The sequence below is a fragment of the Capricornis sumatraensis genome, chromosome 1 (assembly GCF_032405125.1).
Source record: "Capricornis sumatraensis isolate serow.1 chromosome 1, serow.2, whole genome shotgun sequence".
NCBI classification, from domain to species: Eukaryota; Metazoa; Chordata; class Mammalia; order Artiodactyla; family Bovidae; genus Capricornis; species Capricornis sumatraensis.
This window is the reverse complement of record NC_091069.1, coordinates 232052758-232071039: the sequence shown is the minus strand read 5'-3', so window position 1 is coordinate 232071039 and position 18282 is coordinate 232052758. Positions and strand designations below refer to the sequence as shown.

At 43.0% G+C, this 18282-nt stretch overlaps 1 protein-coding gene across 1 annotated transcript; it reads right to left on the bottom strand.

The window, feature by feature from the left end:
• Positions 1 to 7598: 7598 nt before the first annotated feature.
• Positions 7599 to 8732, bottom strand: PAQR9 (progestin and adipoQ receptor family member 9). Its single transcript, XM_068985899.1, has one exon. The coding sequence runs from the start codon at positions 8730 to 8732 to the stop codon at positions 7599 to 7601; it is 1134 nt and encodes a 377-aa protein (XP_068842000.1).
• Between the last annotated feature and the right edge of the window lie 9550 nt (positions 8733 to 18282).

The following is an 18282-nucleotide window of genomic DNA, read 5'->3' as shown; positions in this document are numbered from 1 at the left end:
TTTCAGCAAAAAATGCATAGTTATTTATACAGATTTTCATATTCAAGATCATAGGGAACAAAGGTCTCAAGAAACCGAAATCATGGCGAATTATACAACAGACATGACTCATTTTTGTTCAGCTACATGCACAGGACTGACCAAGTGATAGCTATTTCTATGGACTATTTTTGCTTAATGTATCAGGTCATATGGGATTATGATTAAATAATGCTTTTCTGGGAGAATTCACCAACGACTTGAATCCACACTGTAGTACCTGTTCGTACACCCTGAGAAAGCCTCGCCAGCTAGCTAAACACAGCTGTTTAGGATATAGATGGTGACTGGAGTTAAGGTCGCTTAAGAATTAATTTAACAAGCAGTGGAAAAACATTCAGTGTCTTTTTTCATGCCTGCATTTTCCTTTACTCTCCCTTTCCTCCATTAACACCATTAAATGAACTTAAAAAATACTGACACAAGGAGGTCTCTGTTTGCTCACTGGTAAGTCCTCTCTCTGCCTCTGACCTGAGGGGGGAAAATGTGTACGGCCCTTCAATTAATGACTGCAAATGGGGACCTGCTGGTTGTGCATCCTTGTAAATTTGAGTGCAGTCATTGTACTTAAAGCCTTAGTTTAGAAATGGATGAACCTCCTAAGGCAGATGGTTTGAGAAGGCCTAAATACACATGGAATCCTTTTAGAAACCTTTTGTCTTCAAGGCTGAGTTTGTGGCAAGTGAAGGCTTTGAGGGTGGTGGATACAGTCTAGGAGAAGGCTGAAATGGACAGAGCTCAGAGCTAGCACGTGCTTTATTTAGAGAGAAGAGTGGGCATGGTATCCTCCCCTATCCCTGAAATAGAGCCTTTTCCTGGATGGCATGAGGCTTTATTCTTCTTTCTGCTCCAGAGAAACCAGGAGCGGAGTGTCCAGGGCTGCACATTTTCCCGGCTATGTTATCCACAAGCCTACTACGTTTGGTGATTGAACCCTCATCAAAGTGAACTGGGCCTCATTTCTGTATTGCCTTGGTACTCAGTTGCTTAGTTTTGCTCATAGCCTCCATAAAAGGAAACAAACCTGGTAGAAAAGTGGACCGTCTGTGCTCAGCCTTGTTGGAAGAGTGCATTTAATGACATTTCTAACTATAACAGAATTTTGAAAAGACTTTTAAATGCAGCCTAGTGACACACCTATTACATAGCTGACCTGTTTTCTTCTTTTTTAGAAAATGATTTTTATCCATCTTTAAACTATACACTATTTACATGTTTTAAGACCTCCTAGGTCTTTATCATTTGGGTAAGAGCTCCAGGTGATTAAATTCCCAGGACAAAGATGAGGCTTTCCAAAAAGCGCTGGTTCTCATCTGTGTGCTAAGGCCAGTTTTTACAAACAAATTGCTGTTATAAACATTTAAATATAAAATTAGAATACTTCTCTAAAAATTTTGCCTATTAATTTTCATTTTTGCATCCAGCATACTACAAACAGATCATGCTATCTAACTAGAGATTGACCTAAAAGAAGAAATAAAATCAATGTGTCCCTGTTCTTCATCTGGAAACAAGGGTTATTTACACGGGGTCCTTTCTCAAGGTTGTGGTGAGCTGTGAGGAGAAGGGCCATTTCTTCAGGATGGTTTAAAAACCATCCGAAGATACCCCCCACCCCCGACTCCTGCTTGAGTGCTTATTGCATATTTTAGGTGGAGTATAAGGCATGAGAAAGGTGGCCAGCCACTTTTACACATTCGAGAATAATGTTACACATTCAAGAAATGCCATGTTTGGAACAGCTTTCAGAGATTGTTCAAGAACAAAAAATATTAAAGGTCGTGCATTTAGAAACTTTAGAAGCTTCTGCATTTAGAAGCATAGTACATTGGAAACATTTTCAAAAGCTCAAACCCAAAGCTGTGTTTCACTGAGTTAAATAGTCAATATGTGAGCATTTCTGCTGAATCTAGGTATGTGTTCAGAGCTTTAAAAAAGTCACATCCTGCCACAATTAACAGCCAAATAAGCATTCTTGGCCTCTGACCTATAAATAAACACTCTAATTCTGCAACTCACTGACAGACTCTGAAGAAGCTGTTTGGGAACAAAAAATCCACAAACTCGTTAGAAATCTGCAAACCAGAAATGCAATCCATTTGTCCTTTTTGTAATGACGACAAAATTTGCATTGGCTTTTGGAATAGTGACTAAGAGTGGACATCTATTTTCACAAATAAATAGTTATTCATAATATTGAAGGAATAAACTCTTCGGTAGGAAGACATGCAGACTCACAACACGGTACAGCAGCACTCAGCTTCCACCAATGATTGTTTCCTTTTTCAGTGTGTCTAGACTCATTTGCTTTCTGTTAGATATATGTCAGAGAGTATTGGCAGTCCTTCAAGAAAATGATTCAAAAGGTGATTAAAAATTGGCTGGTGTTATCCCCTCATGCCTTTCTGCCTTATGTCCTAATTTTATGGAGACAAATTAAAGACATGAAGCCACGGGTACATGTGCTACTCAAAATATACTGAGGTGCTTGTGCTCAGGTCAAAACCTACAGGATGTGGTCAGACCGACAAACAGAATTCTTCATCTGCCTATATGAGCACGAATGCCCTGGGAATGCACGTGCTTTTCTAGGGACAAAATGTAAAACTCGGGCAAAATTGTCCGTAATTAAACTTGTCCCATTCTGACTGTGTGAATCGAATCCTCCTCATTCTTCCTTTCTCATGCCTCCTTCCTAGCTTTTTCACACCTGATATTTTTTCCTAGATAACTTTCTCCAGATTAATTTTTTTCTGAAACAAGGTACATAGGTTACAACACACCTAAAGGAGGGGAAAAGCTAAAGAACATTAGTTAATCTTAGCTAATCCTTGGAGATATAAGCATTTAAGTTCACATTAAAAAAATTAATTACACTATCTATGAAATGCACACTTAATAATATCACAGTCTAGGCACTTTGGATGAATCTTACTTCATAGTGATATGAACACTACGAACCTTCCAAAAGTGATTGTTATTTATTAATTAGTAGTGATGACAAATTTTTCAATTCTTTGTGCATATACCTTCTCTCCCTTCACCTGGATTATCCATTAAACTTTCTAGTTATTTTTACCTATAATATTCACACAGACCTAGAATCAGAAAGAAAGAAAAGGAGGGAAGGAAGGAAGAAAACTAAAGAAAGAAAAAAGAAAGAAATCAGTTGTGGGTAAATTAAGATGTTAATTGAAATAAGATGCTATGCATTGTTCTTAGACTAACAGGAGAAAAGAACCAAACTCAGTGGCTTAGGACATTGTGCTTATGGCCAAGGTTAGAGTTGGGTCCCTGGTCAGAGGGTTTTTTCTACCTCTATTCCACCAGCAGAGGGTAACGGCTGTAATGATATGGATTGTTCCTGGCCCAGCATCTTACATGCAGAAGGTGCTCCATGATCACTAAAGGCATTATATGAACAAAAAAATGAAAATCGGCTCACAGGACTCTTACAGAGTGAAGTTAGCAATGGCAGACTTCAACAGGTGAACTTCAACAACTTCAACTCAAGAGGATAAAAAGTACTTAAGTGGTTAATAATAACATTTTGTTTACAACATTATAATCTAAATTCAAGGATGTGTGCCGTGTGAAGTCGCTTCAGTCATGTGCGACTCTGCACCCTTATGGACTGTACTCAGCCAGGCTCCTCTGTCCGTGGGATTCTCCAGGCAAGAATACTGATGTGGGTTGCCCTGCCCTCCTTCAGGGGATCTTCCTGACCCAGGGATTGAACTTACGTCTCCTATGTCCCCTGTATTGGCAAGGCAAGTTCTTTACCACTAGTGCCACCTGGGAAGCCCAAATTCAAGGACAGCCATCTCTAACCTTGCTGTTTTGTAATTATAAGGTAATCAATTAAAGGAGGAAAAAATATATATATCCAGTTAGTGTCAATATGCTTGGCCAGGCATCATAGCCATATGAATTAGTAAACATAATTGAGCACACAACCATCCCCACATTCTGTCACCTTGGGGGACCAATGGTATAACCCTGAAATGGAGATAACCCCTACAGTATCTTTCTCCTAGTAGAGTTTTGTGCATATTAAATCAAGTTGTGAAGAGATCTGAAGATTAAAATCCCTGCTTATTATTGCTGTTAGCTCTCAGATTCAGCACCAAATCAGAAAAAGTTAGAAAAATCATCTCCATCCCCAGATTTTGCATTCTTCGGAATGATTCCCCTGAAGCAGTAAGATGAATTAGGTGAAATGGGTTTTGACTGAAATCACTTACAGGCAGGATTTATGAATGGAAACATGGGAAGGCCACTGTGGCCAGCTGTGAAGCCCCACACTTTCTTCCCGGGCTATTTATAGAAAGTATATGGCCAGGGGGAAAGATCACGTTTATTTTTACAAGCCACTCATGACATGACTGAAGAACTCACTTCCTCTCTCTGGGAAGGTCACCCTCTTCACCTGAAGGTGCAGGTACAAGAGTAACAGGAAAGAAGGGGACCCCCTCCACCCTGGCCAATTAAGTCAGCCTGAGTCAGTTCCAGAGACCAACCCACGGGGTGACAGGCATGCAAGTCAAACACCCTCATTTCCCAGGCATGACTGCTCCTTGAGATGTCACCTAGATCATGACTAACAAGTAAAAATAAAATGCATTACATAATAGGGTTCAAAATTCTACTGCTGAAATAGGTTGCACAGAGATAAGGGAGTGCATTTTGACTTATTATTTGTGCTATATTTTGAACAGCTGAACGCTATAAACTAAGACTGAATTTTAAAGGATGTAGCAACATGGAGAGTGTGAAAAAACATTTTAAATATTTTACAAGCACTTATATTGTGATTGCCATATTATCCCTGAAATATGTAATACATCTGGAGAGTTCCATGCAAATGTGGAGACTGAGTAAATATTTGCTGATTCTCAAAAATCATATTTTACCTTGACTGAAATCTGATATCATTTAGCAAATAACATATACAGTTTCACAAATCATCCCTTGGTCCTATGTAGTGTATAGGGTACCTATTGGAACACAAAGTAAAGCCAAACCACTGTTTTCCACCAGAATGTCCTTTGTCAATGCTGTCTATGGTACATAAAAAACCAAGATGGAGTAGGAAAGGGAAAGTGCAGGAAGGAAGAGACAAAGGGAATGAAAGTGAGACTTCACCCTGCAGAAACCTTCCAGGGGAAAAGTGTGTCATCTTACTGAGCTCATGTATCATAATCACTTGAAAACGATATGGGTATAATTTTATCCTTAAGTGGCCTCTGCTTAAGGACAAAGACACAAGGCAAGAAGAGAATTTCGTTTGAGAACCTGGAAGATCGCCAACAAAAATTTAAAACAACAGATATGGGCTTAATTTCTCAAACTCATCGACATTTTTTAGAAATCTGTCTCTAGAAAGTTTCTTCTGAAAAAGGAGATCGCTATTTCACCAGGAAGACCCAAAATACTTCTCAACCTGTTCAACTAGCTTCCAAACCAACATTCTTTGGGGTTCTAGAAGGGACAGCAATGACATGCAAATGAGTTTGCCTGCAGAAATAGCCTGATTTCCACAACTGTCCTTGAACACACATTCCAAATGAAGTTACAGCTGAGTATTAACATCCGTGGCAGGCACAACTCTCAGTCTCTGTAACGTAACCTAACAGGAATCTCCTTGCACTTTGCTAAAGACGAGACACTGACACCTATCAGCCCACTTGCAAAGTGTATTCATGGTCCCATTAAGAGGTCCTAAGTCAAATACAGACATACATAAAGTTTACGTCTGTGTGCAGTTAACACACAAGGATACTGGTTCCTCCAGGGAGCTGTGCTGAACCTCTCTGATTACAAACACAGCAGCGATTAAAAGCATAAACAAAAACAGCAGTCTTGGCAGGAGCACCAGCCTACCAGTGCTGAGGTAAGTGTTCATCTACCTTCTGTGCTTGATCTAAATTATACCGTGAAGGCAACACTTCCCCATTCAATGACTTATTTGGCTCTTCACCAAAAGGAATTGTCAGGAAGTGTGATAAGCATTTAAATCACCTCACTAGTTTGTGTTAATCTAGAGTTGCCATCTCAAGACCAGGAGAGCATTTATGAGAACTATCTTAAGTAACACTGGCCAATGTGGTTGTCAGACAGGATCTCAGGAATGTTTCCCAAATTTTTCAATGACTTTGGGTGACTGCCGTTCATTTCCATAGTCTGGATCCAAATGAGACTTCAGTGCTTAACTAGGGAAAGGTCATCTTATTTAGCTTAAACTACAGCTCAAGTAACATACTCCTGACTTTTCATAATACAAATGCCACATTTATTCCTGAATACTATGATTTTAATTTTAAGCAGGGATAGATGGGCACAGTCACGTTCTCCAATGACCACATTAGGGAGCATAGCTACAGTAGTGGATTGGTTTCTTCTCCTTGTAGAGAAGGCAAGTGTTCTGCATGTCCTGGTAAGCAACTTTCTGTCCTACCAAAAACAACCAGCACCATCTTCCTTCCCTCCTGAGTGGAATGTTAAACCTTGATTTGCAATCAAGTAAGAAAAGCTTACTCCTACTGCTCTCCCCATGTAAGAAACCATTGATATTTTTGAGGACCAGTCATTTGGGCATTGCTTCAAAAGGCACATTTATTCCAGTGGCAATTTAAATCAGTAGAGAAGGAGAGAATAAGATTAAAAACAAAGCAAAAAAAAAAAAATCAGATGGGTTTTATGGAATACATTAAAGTAAATAGGAATCTGGGATCTATACAAACCATTTAGCTCCTTCTCAATAGTTTAACCAGAGTCCCTACAGTAGAATAATTCACAGTTGTATCATGACACACATAGGCCTCCAAAAAATACTGTGTAAAAAAAGTAGCTGAGAACTCTCAAGCAGCTTGCCCTGATGTCCAGTTCAAGTGTACGCAATACAGAAGGGCTGCAAAATTCAAAAGTACACGACAAAGAAAATTCAGTGCAGATCACAGGCTTTGATAAATTATGAAAAACCATTGTATATATTACTATTTAAATAACATCTGAGAAAACATTTTGAAATAATTAACACGTGTTCACAGTCCATGCATTTTCTAGCAGGTTAAACCCTGGGTTTGTGTCTCCTTGCTGATTTTCTACAAAGGTCTATTCCTCAACAAATCCGAGCATTCCTCAGAACCAAATGGAAGTACCCAGGGATTTTGTCTACTTACCCTTTTTACTCCATGCCTGACCTCACAAGGGTCACTTGATATTACCTCTGGCGGAGAAGACGACTGGAAAATTGAACCGTTTGGGGTTTTAGTGGGGGTTTTATTCGCTGCCTTAGAAGGATCCCTGATGCCACAGACACCATCTGAACTTTCTCCAAGGACAAGAACCAGCTGCCTTATCCCTCCCGTTTGTCCCACCTCCCTCTTCCAAAGCTCCAGGTGCGCTGATACCCTCCTGCCTTGCTGGATTTTTCCCTTGTGGTTTCGCAGCACCCTCCTCAAGCAAAGAAAGGAAACACGACAAAACTTCAAAACAAACCAACAGAAACTCCCCAACAAACTGGTGGGCGAGCCGGCAGCCTCCCCCAAGGAGGAGGCTCACTTTTTACTGTAGAATTCGGCGTTGCTGAGGAACTTCTTGATGACCAGCCCCAGGCAGACGACCAGCAGCAGCATGTAGCCCACGGTGCCCAGGAAGGTGGGCGCGTCCGGTGGCTCCTTGAGAAACTGGCGCAGGCCCTCCTCCACGTAGTACACCTGATCGTAGATGCTGAGGAAAGTGAAAATGTGGAAGAGCTGGTGGCTGTGGCCGATGATGTCGAAGAGGCCCGGCTGGATGCGCTCGGGGATCTTGCTCACGTTGAAGAAGGCAGCCACCACCAGCCAGAAGTAGCGGCGGTAGAAGTGCACGAAGAGCGTGGGGTTCTCCCCGCGCAGGTCAAAGAGCCAGCTCTCCAGCATGATGGGGCAGGCCATGCTCAGGGGCATGACGAAGACGAAGGTGCGCAGCGCGAACGGGTAAGAGCACCAGTCGGTGCGGCTCTTGCAGCAGGCCACAGTGCAGGCCACCGCCAGCACGAAGGCCACGGGCAGCACGAGCGCGCGGTAGGCGGCGATGAGGCCCGTGCAGTCCACGTGCCAGCCCAGGCGCTGCTGCACGTACGAGGTCATCACCCGGGCGTCCAACAAGCTCAGGCCTGGCAACAGGTAGTAGTAGTAGGCCACGGTGCTCCCGAAGCCGTAGTAGCTGATGGACGCGTAGTCTAGGTAGAAGAAGGCGGCGCGCAGGCGCAGCGACAGGCAGCTGAACACGTGCGCCGTGCAGCTCATGGCGAAGGTCAGCAGCACGCCCGACGCGTAGCACCACAGCGGCAGCAGCCACGGATGGTGGAAGGGCACGTCGCGGCCGCTCAGGAAAAACAGGCGGCAGAACTTGCTCAGGAACAGCAGCAGCGGGATGAAGTGCGTCCAGAAGTTGAGCGTCTCATTGGTGGGCTTCAGCACCGAGGCCAGGCACTCCTGCGCCGTGCACGGCAGCCGCCGGTAGCCCGACAGGATGAAGCACTCCACGAAGTCGTCGGGCACCTCGTCCCAGCGCAGCAGCGGCTTGGCGGATGCCGGAGAGTCCCCGGAGGCCAAGGCGTGGGGACGCGAGGCGGCCTCCGAAGCCGCCGCGGTCGTGCCAGGCGGGCCCTTTGTGCCCGCGCTCCGGGGCTGCAGGCGCCGCGGCATGGTGCCCAGGGCTTGGCTAGGACGCGCACCGGCGACCTCTGGCGCCGGCTCCGGCGCGCTCGCCAGTCCCCGCCGGCCGCCGTCGGAGCCTTTGTGCGCGCGCCGGGGGCGTCGCTGCAGGTTCAGAAGACCAGAGCCTCTGAACAACCGTTCCTAAAAAATAAAGAAATAAATACAAATAATCATCGATCTCAAGCGCGTACCAACCGGCAGGAGCCCGCGGGGCACGGCGGCCCCTTCGCCAGGCTCCCCGCTACCGGCCGCGGCCGCCCGCGCTGCGGCAGCGGCGGCGGCGGCGCGACTGACTGCGGCGGCGGCGGCGCTGCTGCGGTGACTGGGCATCGCGAGGTGCGGGCGCAGCCGCCGCCGCCCCCGGCTCGGGAGGCGGGGATGGGGGGAGCGGAGGCGCTGGAGGGAGGGAGGGACGGGCGCACCGAGGGAGGGCGGGAGCCTCCCCGGCTAGTATTTCGCGGCCGCCTCGGGGGATAGAGTTGTCCTCGGTCTCGAGTTCCGTACCATCCCTCCCCTGCTCCCCCGTTTCGGGTCGCCGAAGCCCGTGCTGGCCCGTTAATGATTGATGCTGGGGCCAAAGGCTGCGCCAGCGACTCGGCGACCCGCTCCGAGGGCGAGGGTCGGCTTAGGGATTCGAAACCCGACAGCCACGCGGGCGTTCGAGAGGACACTGGGGAGCCGCGTTCGCAGGGGGGCGGGGAGCTGCGGCCGCAGAAGCGGGGGAAGAGGGTGAGGGGAGAGCGGCGGGCTAGTCCGAGCCAGGGCAGGGCTCAGGGATGCGCCGACCGTAATATCGGGAGCGGGCGGGGGCGCTCCGGCAATCTGGGGGCTTTGAGGCCGCGTCTGGATCAGGCCGTGTCGTTGTCAGATACCTGGTACTGCTCCTCACTTTGCGTGTGTGTGTGCGTGCGCGCGCGCGCGCGGTTCTCACTCTCAGCACCATGTCGAGCGTTAGTTTATCTCCTTTCGTCTAGCGGACTTATTCAGGTGCGTCACCAACCTCCTTTCGTCCTTGTCCGATTCAAACGAACGGCCCTCTAAACTGGCCTGTGGTCGTGATCACCAGCCCTCGGGGGTCGCAGCCCACCCGTGCTCCTGTGTCTTTAGGAATCTTGTTTGGAGCCCAGAGTCCTACAACTCAGGGCGGGCTGCTCAAACTCAGCATTTCAATGAAAAATTTCAGATGAAGACCAGGGGATTCGGAAAGCCTGTAATGATCTGAGAAATTTATTAAGAAGGGATTCCCAAGCAGAGCTGTGCCCGAGTCAAGGGCTGATTGTAAGTGGGGGATGTTGATGACGGAAGACCTCAGGGAGGAGGTGCGTTCTAGCCCGAATTGAAAAGAGAACGGAGACGAATTCGTAGAGATCGGGAGGGGTGGCTTGGAAAAAGCTTTATGCATAATTTAGCAGAAGTACCTGGCAGGCTAGGTTGAGTGGCTGGAGGCCAGAAGAAAGGAAGACTGAAGAATGGAAAAACGGTTGTGACGCACTGCGCTGTGAAAATATGCCCTTGAGCCTTGTGAATAGAGGGGCTAAAAAACCTGCCTCCTGTAAAATGTTTTGTCATTTCGCGGAAGTTTCTCTTAGCAATGCCCTGAGGGTGTGACTGAGTCTGACGTGCATCACTGACCTGCTGTGTAGTGTCATGACAATAGAGGCTAACATTTAAGGAGCCAGGCATTGTTCTAAGTGCTTTACACTTTTAAAAATCATTTAGGCATTATTATTTTTCCCATTTTGCTGATAAGGAAGTCTAAGCACCGCGACGGTAAATAACCGGCCTAGTTGGCAGAAGGAGGTTATGAATCCTGCAAACTGCTTCTGGACCTTATGTACTTAAAGCAGAACATCCAACAACCTGATTTGCTCAAAGGAAACTATTTTCATTTCATAAATGAAAGGCCGCTTTCATCACTATAACAAATCCTTTAAGTAGGTCAAGGAAGGTTTACTTAGTGGTGGCTCAGGGGACTTAAGTTATGGATAAGAATTATTTATAACCAGGAAGTCATTCAGTATTATAAACGTCTGAAATTACTTTAAGGTATCAGAAACAAGTTTCAGCCTTCTCTTTCAAAAAAAATTTTTTTCTATTTAGTAACTGCTTTAGCAAGCTCTTACCCAATTAGGCCAAAGGTGCACTTGGGTCTCGTGCCTTTCTGGACTAACTCTTATTGATGGGTTTTAAGTAAATGAGATTTTGCTATAGTTAACTGTATCTTGTTTTAGTATTTTGTTTTGCTACTGTCTATAGCCTTGTTTTAAAGCAAAACCTAATTTCTTTTCACATTTGGACTAAGGATCCAGGCTAATTTGTAAAAGAGATTAAGATTCAGGCATTTATAAATCTAACCTAGGAATGATAAAACTGAATCCAGGGCAGACTGGAAAACAAAGATTTTTTTTCTCTTCTTTTTTGTTCCACAAACAACCTGAGCTGTAAAAAATGTTGATCTTATAATAATAATTCCCATATTTACTGACCTCTTGGTTGCATAATCAGCTCACTTACATAATAGAGGAGAATATAATAGTAAGTTCACATCAAGTGAAATAATGGAATTGACTGTAAATAAATGTGAAAGAAACTGATTAGATGAAATAACATTTATCTTTATGTGGGTGGGATGAGACTGGCGATGATAAAAGATGACGTTCTTTAAAGCACTCTAAAGTCAAAAAATCCATCGTAACATTCTTAAAAATCTTTCAGAAAGTCTTTGCAATTTCTGCTTTTCTCTTTTTTCATGTAACTGCCCTCCTGCACGAGGCACAGACTCTGCTGCAGTTTTGAAGTGGTTTTCCTGAAAGCTCTCCGATGCCAGCCAAGACAAGTGTCCTGACTATTCCTTGACAAAGCCAAGTCAAAGGGAACTAGGGAAACACCACAATTCACCTAACTTATTAAAAAAAAAAAAAGAACCAGCAATATGATTTTTTTCTTAATTACTACCAATCTATAGAATTAATTTTCCTTAAGGTTTTTGAGCTATAAAACCTTGTTTCCCAAACCCTACAAAGGCTGGCTTTTGTAGTTTATTTTAACTCCAGTAAAATAACTGCCTCTTGGCAGTGAGAACCACAGTCCCATCCCCTGGGCTTGGCTAAACAGAGAAACCGTGGGCTGCCTGCCATTCCCAGAAGGTGAACCGGGAGATAAGGCATCTCTCAGGTAATTAGAACTGACTACGGAGTTCCTGATAGAGAAAAGTTACCCGTATTACATTGGAAAGTCAGTGCCATCGTTTAGAGGCAGAAACCGGCTACTTCTTCCCATTGAAATCTTGTCAAACCAAGGTTACAAGTGTGTTTTTCGCAGTTCTGTGCAGACTGTGTACCTTTGGGTACTAATGGGTCCTGGCTGCCAGATGCAGACATTTGTAGAAATTATAGAAAGTAGGACAAATGGATTTTGACCTCGTTGTTTGCTTTGATGTTCTTATAGATCAACTGTAGGTTTATTTGTGTTCTCTCCATGACAATAAGAAGTTCAGTTGAGTTCAGTCATTCAGTTGTGTCCAACTGTTTGCGACCCCATGGACAGCAGCATACCACGCTTACCTGTCCATCACCAACACCCATCAAGTTGGTGATGCCATCCAACCATCTCATCCTCTGATGTCCCCTTCTCCTCCCACCTTCAATCTTTCCCAGCTTAAGGGTCTTATCCAATGAGTCATGTTCTTCGCATCAGGTGGCCAAAGTATTGGAGTTTCAGCTTCAGCGTCAGTCCTTCCAAAGAATATTCAGGACTGATTTCTTTTAGGATGGACTGGTTGGATCTCCTTGCAGTCCAAGGGACTCTCAAGAGTCTTCTTCAACACCACAGTTCAAAAGCATCAATTCTTCACTGCTCAGTTTTCTTTATAGTCCAACTCTCACATCCATACATGACCAATGGAAAAACCATAGCCTTGACTAGACGGACCTTTGTTGGCAAAGTAATGTCTCTGCTTTTTAATATACTGTCTAGGTTGGTCATAACTTCTCTTCCAAGGAGTAAGTGTCTTTTAACAATAAGATGAAGCATATATAAAACTTCCACAGCAAATATGATGTTTTCTAATAAAAATGATGAGATATTTGTAAAACCTGAAGAAAAAAATATGCTATGATATTTGGTAATACTACACCTGTTTTGGAGGAGGTAATTTTTTTTCTAGTCTCATTTTTAGCCAAAACCAATCAAACAAGCAAACAAAACCCATTGTGAACACTGTTTAATTGCATTGGTGACTGTATGCAGAGAACTCTATAAGGTTTAGTCCCTCCTTAGAATATATAGTCTAAACAAAGTGCTTCCCTTCCCTCAAGTTGAAAACAGTCGTAATGTTATCTTCCAAACTCTTCTATGTTGTTTGGGATTAAAATATATGTACTATGGGGTTCCCAGGTGGTGCTAGTGGTAAAGACCCCACCTGCCAATGCAGGAGACTGAAAGATGTGGGTTTGATCCCTGGCTCAGGAAGATCCCCTGGAGAGGGGAATGGCACCCCGCTTTAGTATTCTTGCTTGGAGAATTCCATGGACAGAGGAGCCTAGTGGGCTACAGTCCATGGGGTCACAAAGAGTTGGACACAACTGAGTGACTAACACTTTTCACTACTATATATGAAATAGATGACCAGCAAGGACCTACTGTATAGCACAGGGAACTATACTAAATACCTTATGACTTATTGTATCTTCCAATATACCTGTAATCGACAAGAATCTTAAAAAGGTATATATGTATTTTATATATATATGTATGTATAACTGAATCACTTTACTATACACTTGGAACTCCCACAACATTGTGAATCAACTATATTTCCACAAAAAATTTTAAAAAGCAAAAATGAAACAAACACTTCCATGTCAGATGTGATCATTACCAGATTATAGAATCAGATTCTTGATGATGGAAAAGCTTCTGGGAGTGGCATCAGGTGTAACTATGGCAACTTTCAGGGCAAAGTGCAATCCAAATGCTGGGTGGAGGGCTGGAAATGATAAAGTGGTAGGAGACTGAGTTCTTATCTGGCATGATTCCTGCCTGGTAACTGACATGGTGGCAGGATTCTGTCCCTCTTTTTTTTTAGCCACACCACAAGGCTTGTGGGGTCTTAGCTCCCTGACAGTGATTGAACCTGCACTCTTGAAAGTGAAAGTATGGAGTTCTAATCACTGGACCACCAGGGAAGTCCCAATGGGTTCCTTTTTGAATAAAAGCTAAGAGAGCCTTGTTGAAGGTGTTTTTGCCTTTTGAGATTCTTTGCTGGGAGGGACAGCTCCAGACTCCCCTCTGTCCTACAGGTTCACCTGTTCTCTACCAGTGGTCTCCAAAGTGGGCTGCATAAAAAGACTAAGAAGAAGAATAAAATGCCACAACTTCTCTTTCAATAGATCTCATCCTTCTAAATACGTTGGGGCATGGGGAGCATCTAAGCACTGGCTGATAAAGGGCATGCAATCAAAAGTGTTTGTCCACTTCTGCCCCATAGTCCATTGCTCTTGTTTGTCCCATCTGCTTCCATCCCCTCTCCCGGACTCAGGATAGACTCCCCTTTCCTGCCTCTCAGGTCCTGCCTCTCAGAGTCCACCAACAGTTCCTAGGCTCCGATTAGCCCTGCCCAAAGCCTTGAGCCCTTCCCAAAGTCTTCCTGAGCTTTTACAGTCTCCATTCTGGAGTTATTTCTCCCAGTTCTGCTCTTTCTCGTTCTTGTCTAGAGCCTGTATTGTCTTCCTACATAGACTTTGTATTTTGTGTTTTTGTTATTTAGTCCCTAAGTTGTATCTGACTTTTTTCAACCTGAGAGACTGTAGCCCGCCAGCCTCCTCTGTCCATGGAATTTCCCAGGGAAGAAAACTGGAGTGGGTTGCCATTTCCTTCTGCAGGGGATCTTCCCAAGCCAGGGATCAAAATTGCATCTCCTGCATTGCCAGGAGGATTCTTTACCACTGAGTCATCAAGGAAGCCCATTTACATGTTATATTCACCCTGATTCAGATTTACCCTTTGGGAAGAGACTTTTGGTAGAGCCTTTTAGGTGGCTTCCATTAATTTAGCTTTAGAAACTGATCCTAGTGTGTGAGATAAATGTCTGAGTGCCTGCTCCTCATTATTTACTGACAGTTTTCCTTAAGACACAGTGCTTTGCACATAGTAAGGATGCACATATTTGTGACTGGGGTAATTCTCTTTAGTACTGTAAATCTTTGAATGGTTAGAATCTCAGACTAGCGATGTGGTGTAATTCTTTGGTCATCTCGAGAGTTGGTCATCTAGTCCAGCTCTTCCCATTTGTGATAGTCGTTTCAATTTACTGATCATACACTGTATTCAGGTATTGGAATGACACTTTACCTATATTATCTCTAATTCTCAGAATATTCTTTGTAAGGTGAATCCAGTCTCCCTGTTTTCAGACAAGAAATCAGAGGCTCAGAGATGTGTTGCGGTTGGGTGGCAGATCAGAAGTCAAACCATTAATTCCAAAACTCTTTCCTTTTTGGGATGCTACCTCCTGCAAGGCTATTGTGCAGCCAGCCTTGAACATCTCCAGTAAAGACACCTATTACCTCATAAGTTATCCCCTTCCATTTTAAGCTTTTAAAATGGTTGTTTTGGGAGAACTTTGTAAATAAATGAGCACAACTGATGAGAAAAAAAACAAACAAAAAAACACTGTTGCATCTTGGCCTAAAGCTCAACTGTGTTATTGAATGTGGTCACCAGTTGGGTCTGGTTAGAAAGTCCCTGCAAAGAATGATGCCAAATAAGGCATGTGTGCATGCAGTATGTGACAGCTGCATATTGATTAGCTGTGGCTGGAAGGTACATTTCATATAAAGAGCATTTTCCTGTAAACAGTTAACATCTGTTATTACCAGGGAGCTTGCCATAGTCTCAGTATCTACAAAGATGCAGATAGCAGATTCTATGATTTCATAGGTGATCCTTGCATTTAGTACAATATTACTGATTACAGTGATTGATTAATACAGAAAGGAAAATATTCTGCTAAGGTTTCATTTCGTTTTTTTTTTTTTCTTTTTAAAAATTAAAAAAACATTCACTAAGGCATAATGGACTTGCAGCATTATATTAGTTTCAGGTGCATAATGATTTGATATTTGTATGTATTGTGAAATGATCACCACAATTAGTCAACATCCACATCCACACCATACATAGTTACAAGAGTTTTTTTTCCTTGTGTTAAGGACTTTTTAAGATTTACTCTCTTGACAACTTTCAAATGTGCAGTACAGTATTATTAATTATAGTCACCATGCTGTACCTTACATCCCCAGGACTTATTTTATAACTGGAATCTGTACTTTTTTGACCCCTTTCACCTCCACCTCACATATGGTATTTGTCTTCCATTTCTGACTTATTTTACTAGCATAATGTCCTCAAGGTCCATCCGTGTTGTCGCAAATGGCAAGATTTCATTCTTTTTTTTAATGGCAGAATGAGTCTGAGCAAGCTCTGCGAGATGGTGAAGGACAGGGAAGCCTGGCATGCTGCAGTCTACAGGGTCACAAAGAGTCGGACCTGACTGAGCGACTGAACAACAGCAACAATATTCCATTATATATATATATATATATATATATATATATATATATATATATATATGCACACACATATACACATGGGTTTCCCTGGTGGCTAAGATGGTAAAGAATCAGCCTGCAATGTGGGAGACCTGGGCTCAATCCCTGGGTTGGGAAGATCCCCTGGAGGAGGGAATGGCAACCCACTCCAATATTCTTGCCTGGAGAATCCCATGGACAGAGGAGCCTGGCGGGCTGCAGTCCATGTGGGCAAAGAGTCAGACACCACTAAGCGACTAAGCGCAGCACATACACACATAAACCACATCTTTATCCATTCATCCATGGATGGACACAGGTTGTTTCCACATCTTGGCTATTGTTAACAATGCTGGATTGAACAAGGGGGTGCAGCTGTCTTTTAGAATTAGTATTGCCATTTTCTTTGGATAAATACTCTGAAGTAGAGTTGGTGGGTTGTATAGTAATTGTATGTTAATGTTTTGAGAAATCTCCATACTGTTTCCACAGTGGCTGTACCGATTTACATTCCAATCAACAGTGCCCGAGAGTTTTCTTTTCTTTCCTTTTTTTCAAACTTCTCCAAAATTACTCCTTTTTTTTTTTTTTTTAATAATAGTCATTTTAGCAGGTGAGAGGTGATATCTCACTGTGGTTTTGAGTTACCCTTATGGTTAGTAGTAATGTTGAGCATCTTTTGATATACCTGTACATCTCATTTTTTAATGTAAAGATTTTCCTTTTCTTTGAGGTACAATGTCTGTTTGTTGAAAGAATTTATCAACATAATTGTCTTGGCACCATTCATGAAACTAATTGAAGATATCATATCTTATATATTTAATACATTGATTTTTAAAGAAGGAGCATTTTTAAAGGAACTTATGTAGTCCCTTGGTCACCCATAGGCACATTTCTTTGAGCTGTGTGTTATGGAAATTCTACAGTTAAAATGGCTTAGTTCTTTTTTAAAGTAAATATTTAATAAGAGAAAACATTTTACTTTTATGCTTTCTTAAATTTCAATGACTATGATTTTGAAAAATACCAAATGGCTGAATATATGAATTTTGTGACATAAAAGTTATTTCCCTCTATATTCACTAAAAATATTCCCTTTATTTAGAAGTCGGCAGATTGTAATGTTTTAGTTTTTATTCTTGGTCTTTACCCTGCTCCTCTAAACTTCTTTCCACCTATTTCAACCTTAGATACTTCATTCTCATACATACTTAATTCACTGATTAGAGATATCCCAGTGCTGAGTAGAGATTATTGAATAAATCTATAGCAAGCATTCAGGAGATAGGCCAGTTGTTTATTTAACAAGCAATGATAAACCCCAATTATGCTTATAGCTGGCACCAGATGCTCAGGGCAGGAAAGGGCAGAGGAGCAAGCGGGAGCACAATCAAGAGAAGTTAGAATCATTCCTCTTCTCAGTTGCAGGGGAAATGGGCCCGCAATGTTTCAATGCAACCACTTTGTGATTACTCATTTAATGCAGCCATTTTGAAACAAGCAGTATTTCAATGCTGCTTCAAACACCATTAAGTTTCCAATGTTTTTACTTCTCAGTAATTTGCTAGACAGACACCTGCACCCCATCCACAGAGGTCAGGGCTGGGGTGAGGGCTAGGCACCATCTGGCAAGAAAACCATGGAAAACTGGAGTTACGAGTCACCCACACTTGCTCATCTCAGAGAGAACTGTCAGTCCTGGGGTGTTTGTTTCTCTCTCCCTTGGCTTTTATCTTGGTTCTCTGATTTCTCCTTCTCCATAACAGTGCCTGGCCTCACTTCCTTCTAATAAAAAAATAGATTTGAATGCAGCAGGATGGAACTTATTAATACTTTGTTTTCCACTTTAAACTGCATGAATGGTCTCTCATGTTTTGGAAGCTTTCTGATTATATTAACTTTATTTAATTGGATGAGTGTTGGAAGGGAAGGGGCTGGGAATGGAG

Bases quoted from the DNA above. Each gene is read 5' to 3' on its own strand.
- PAQR9 (XM_068985899.1), bottom strand. From the start codon at position 8,732: ATGCCGCGGCGCCTGCAGCCCCGGAGCGCGGGCACAAAGGGCCCGCCT.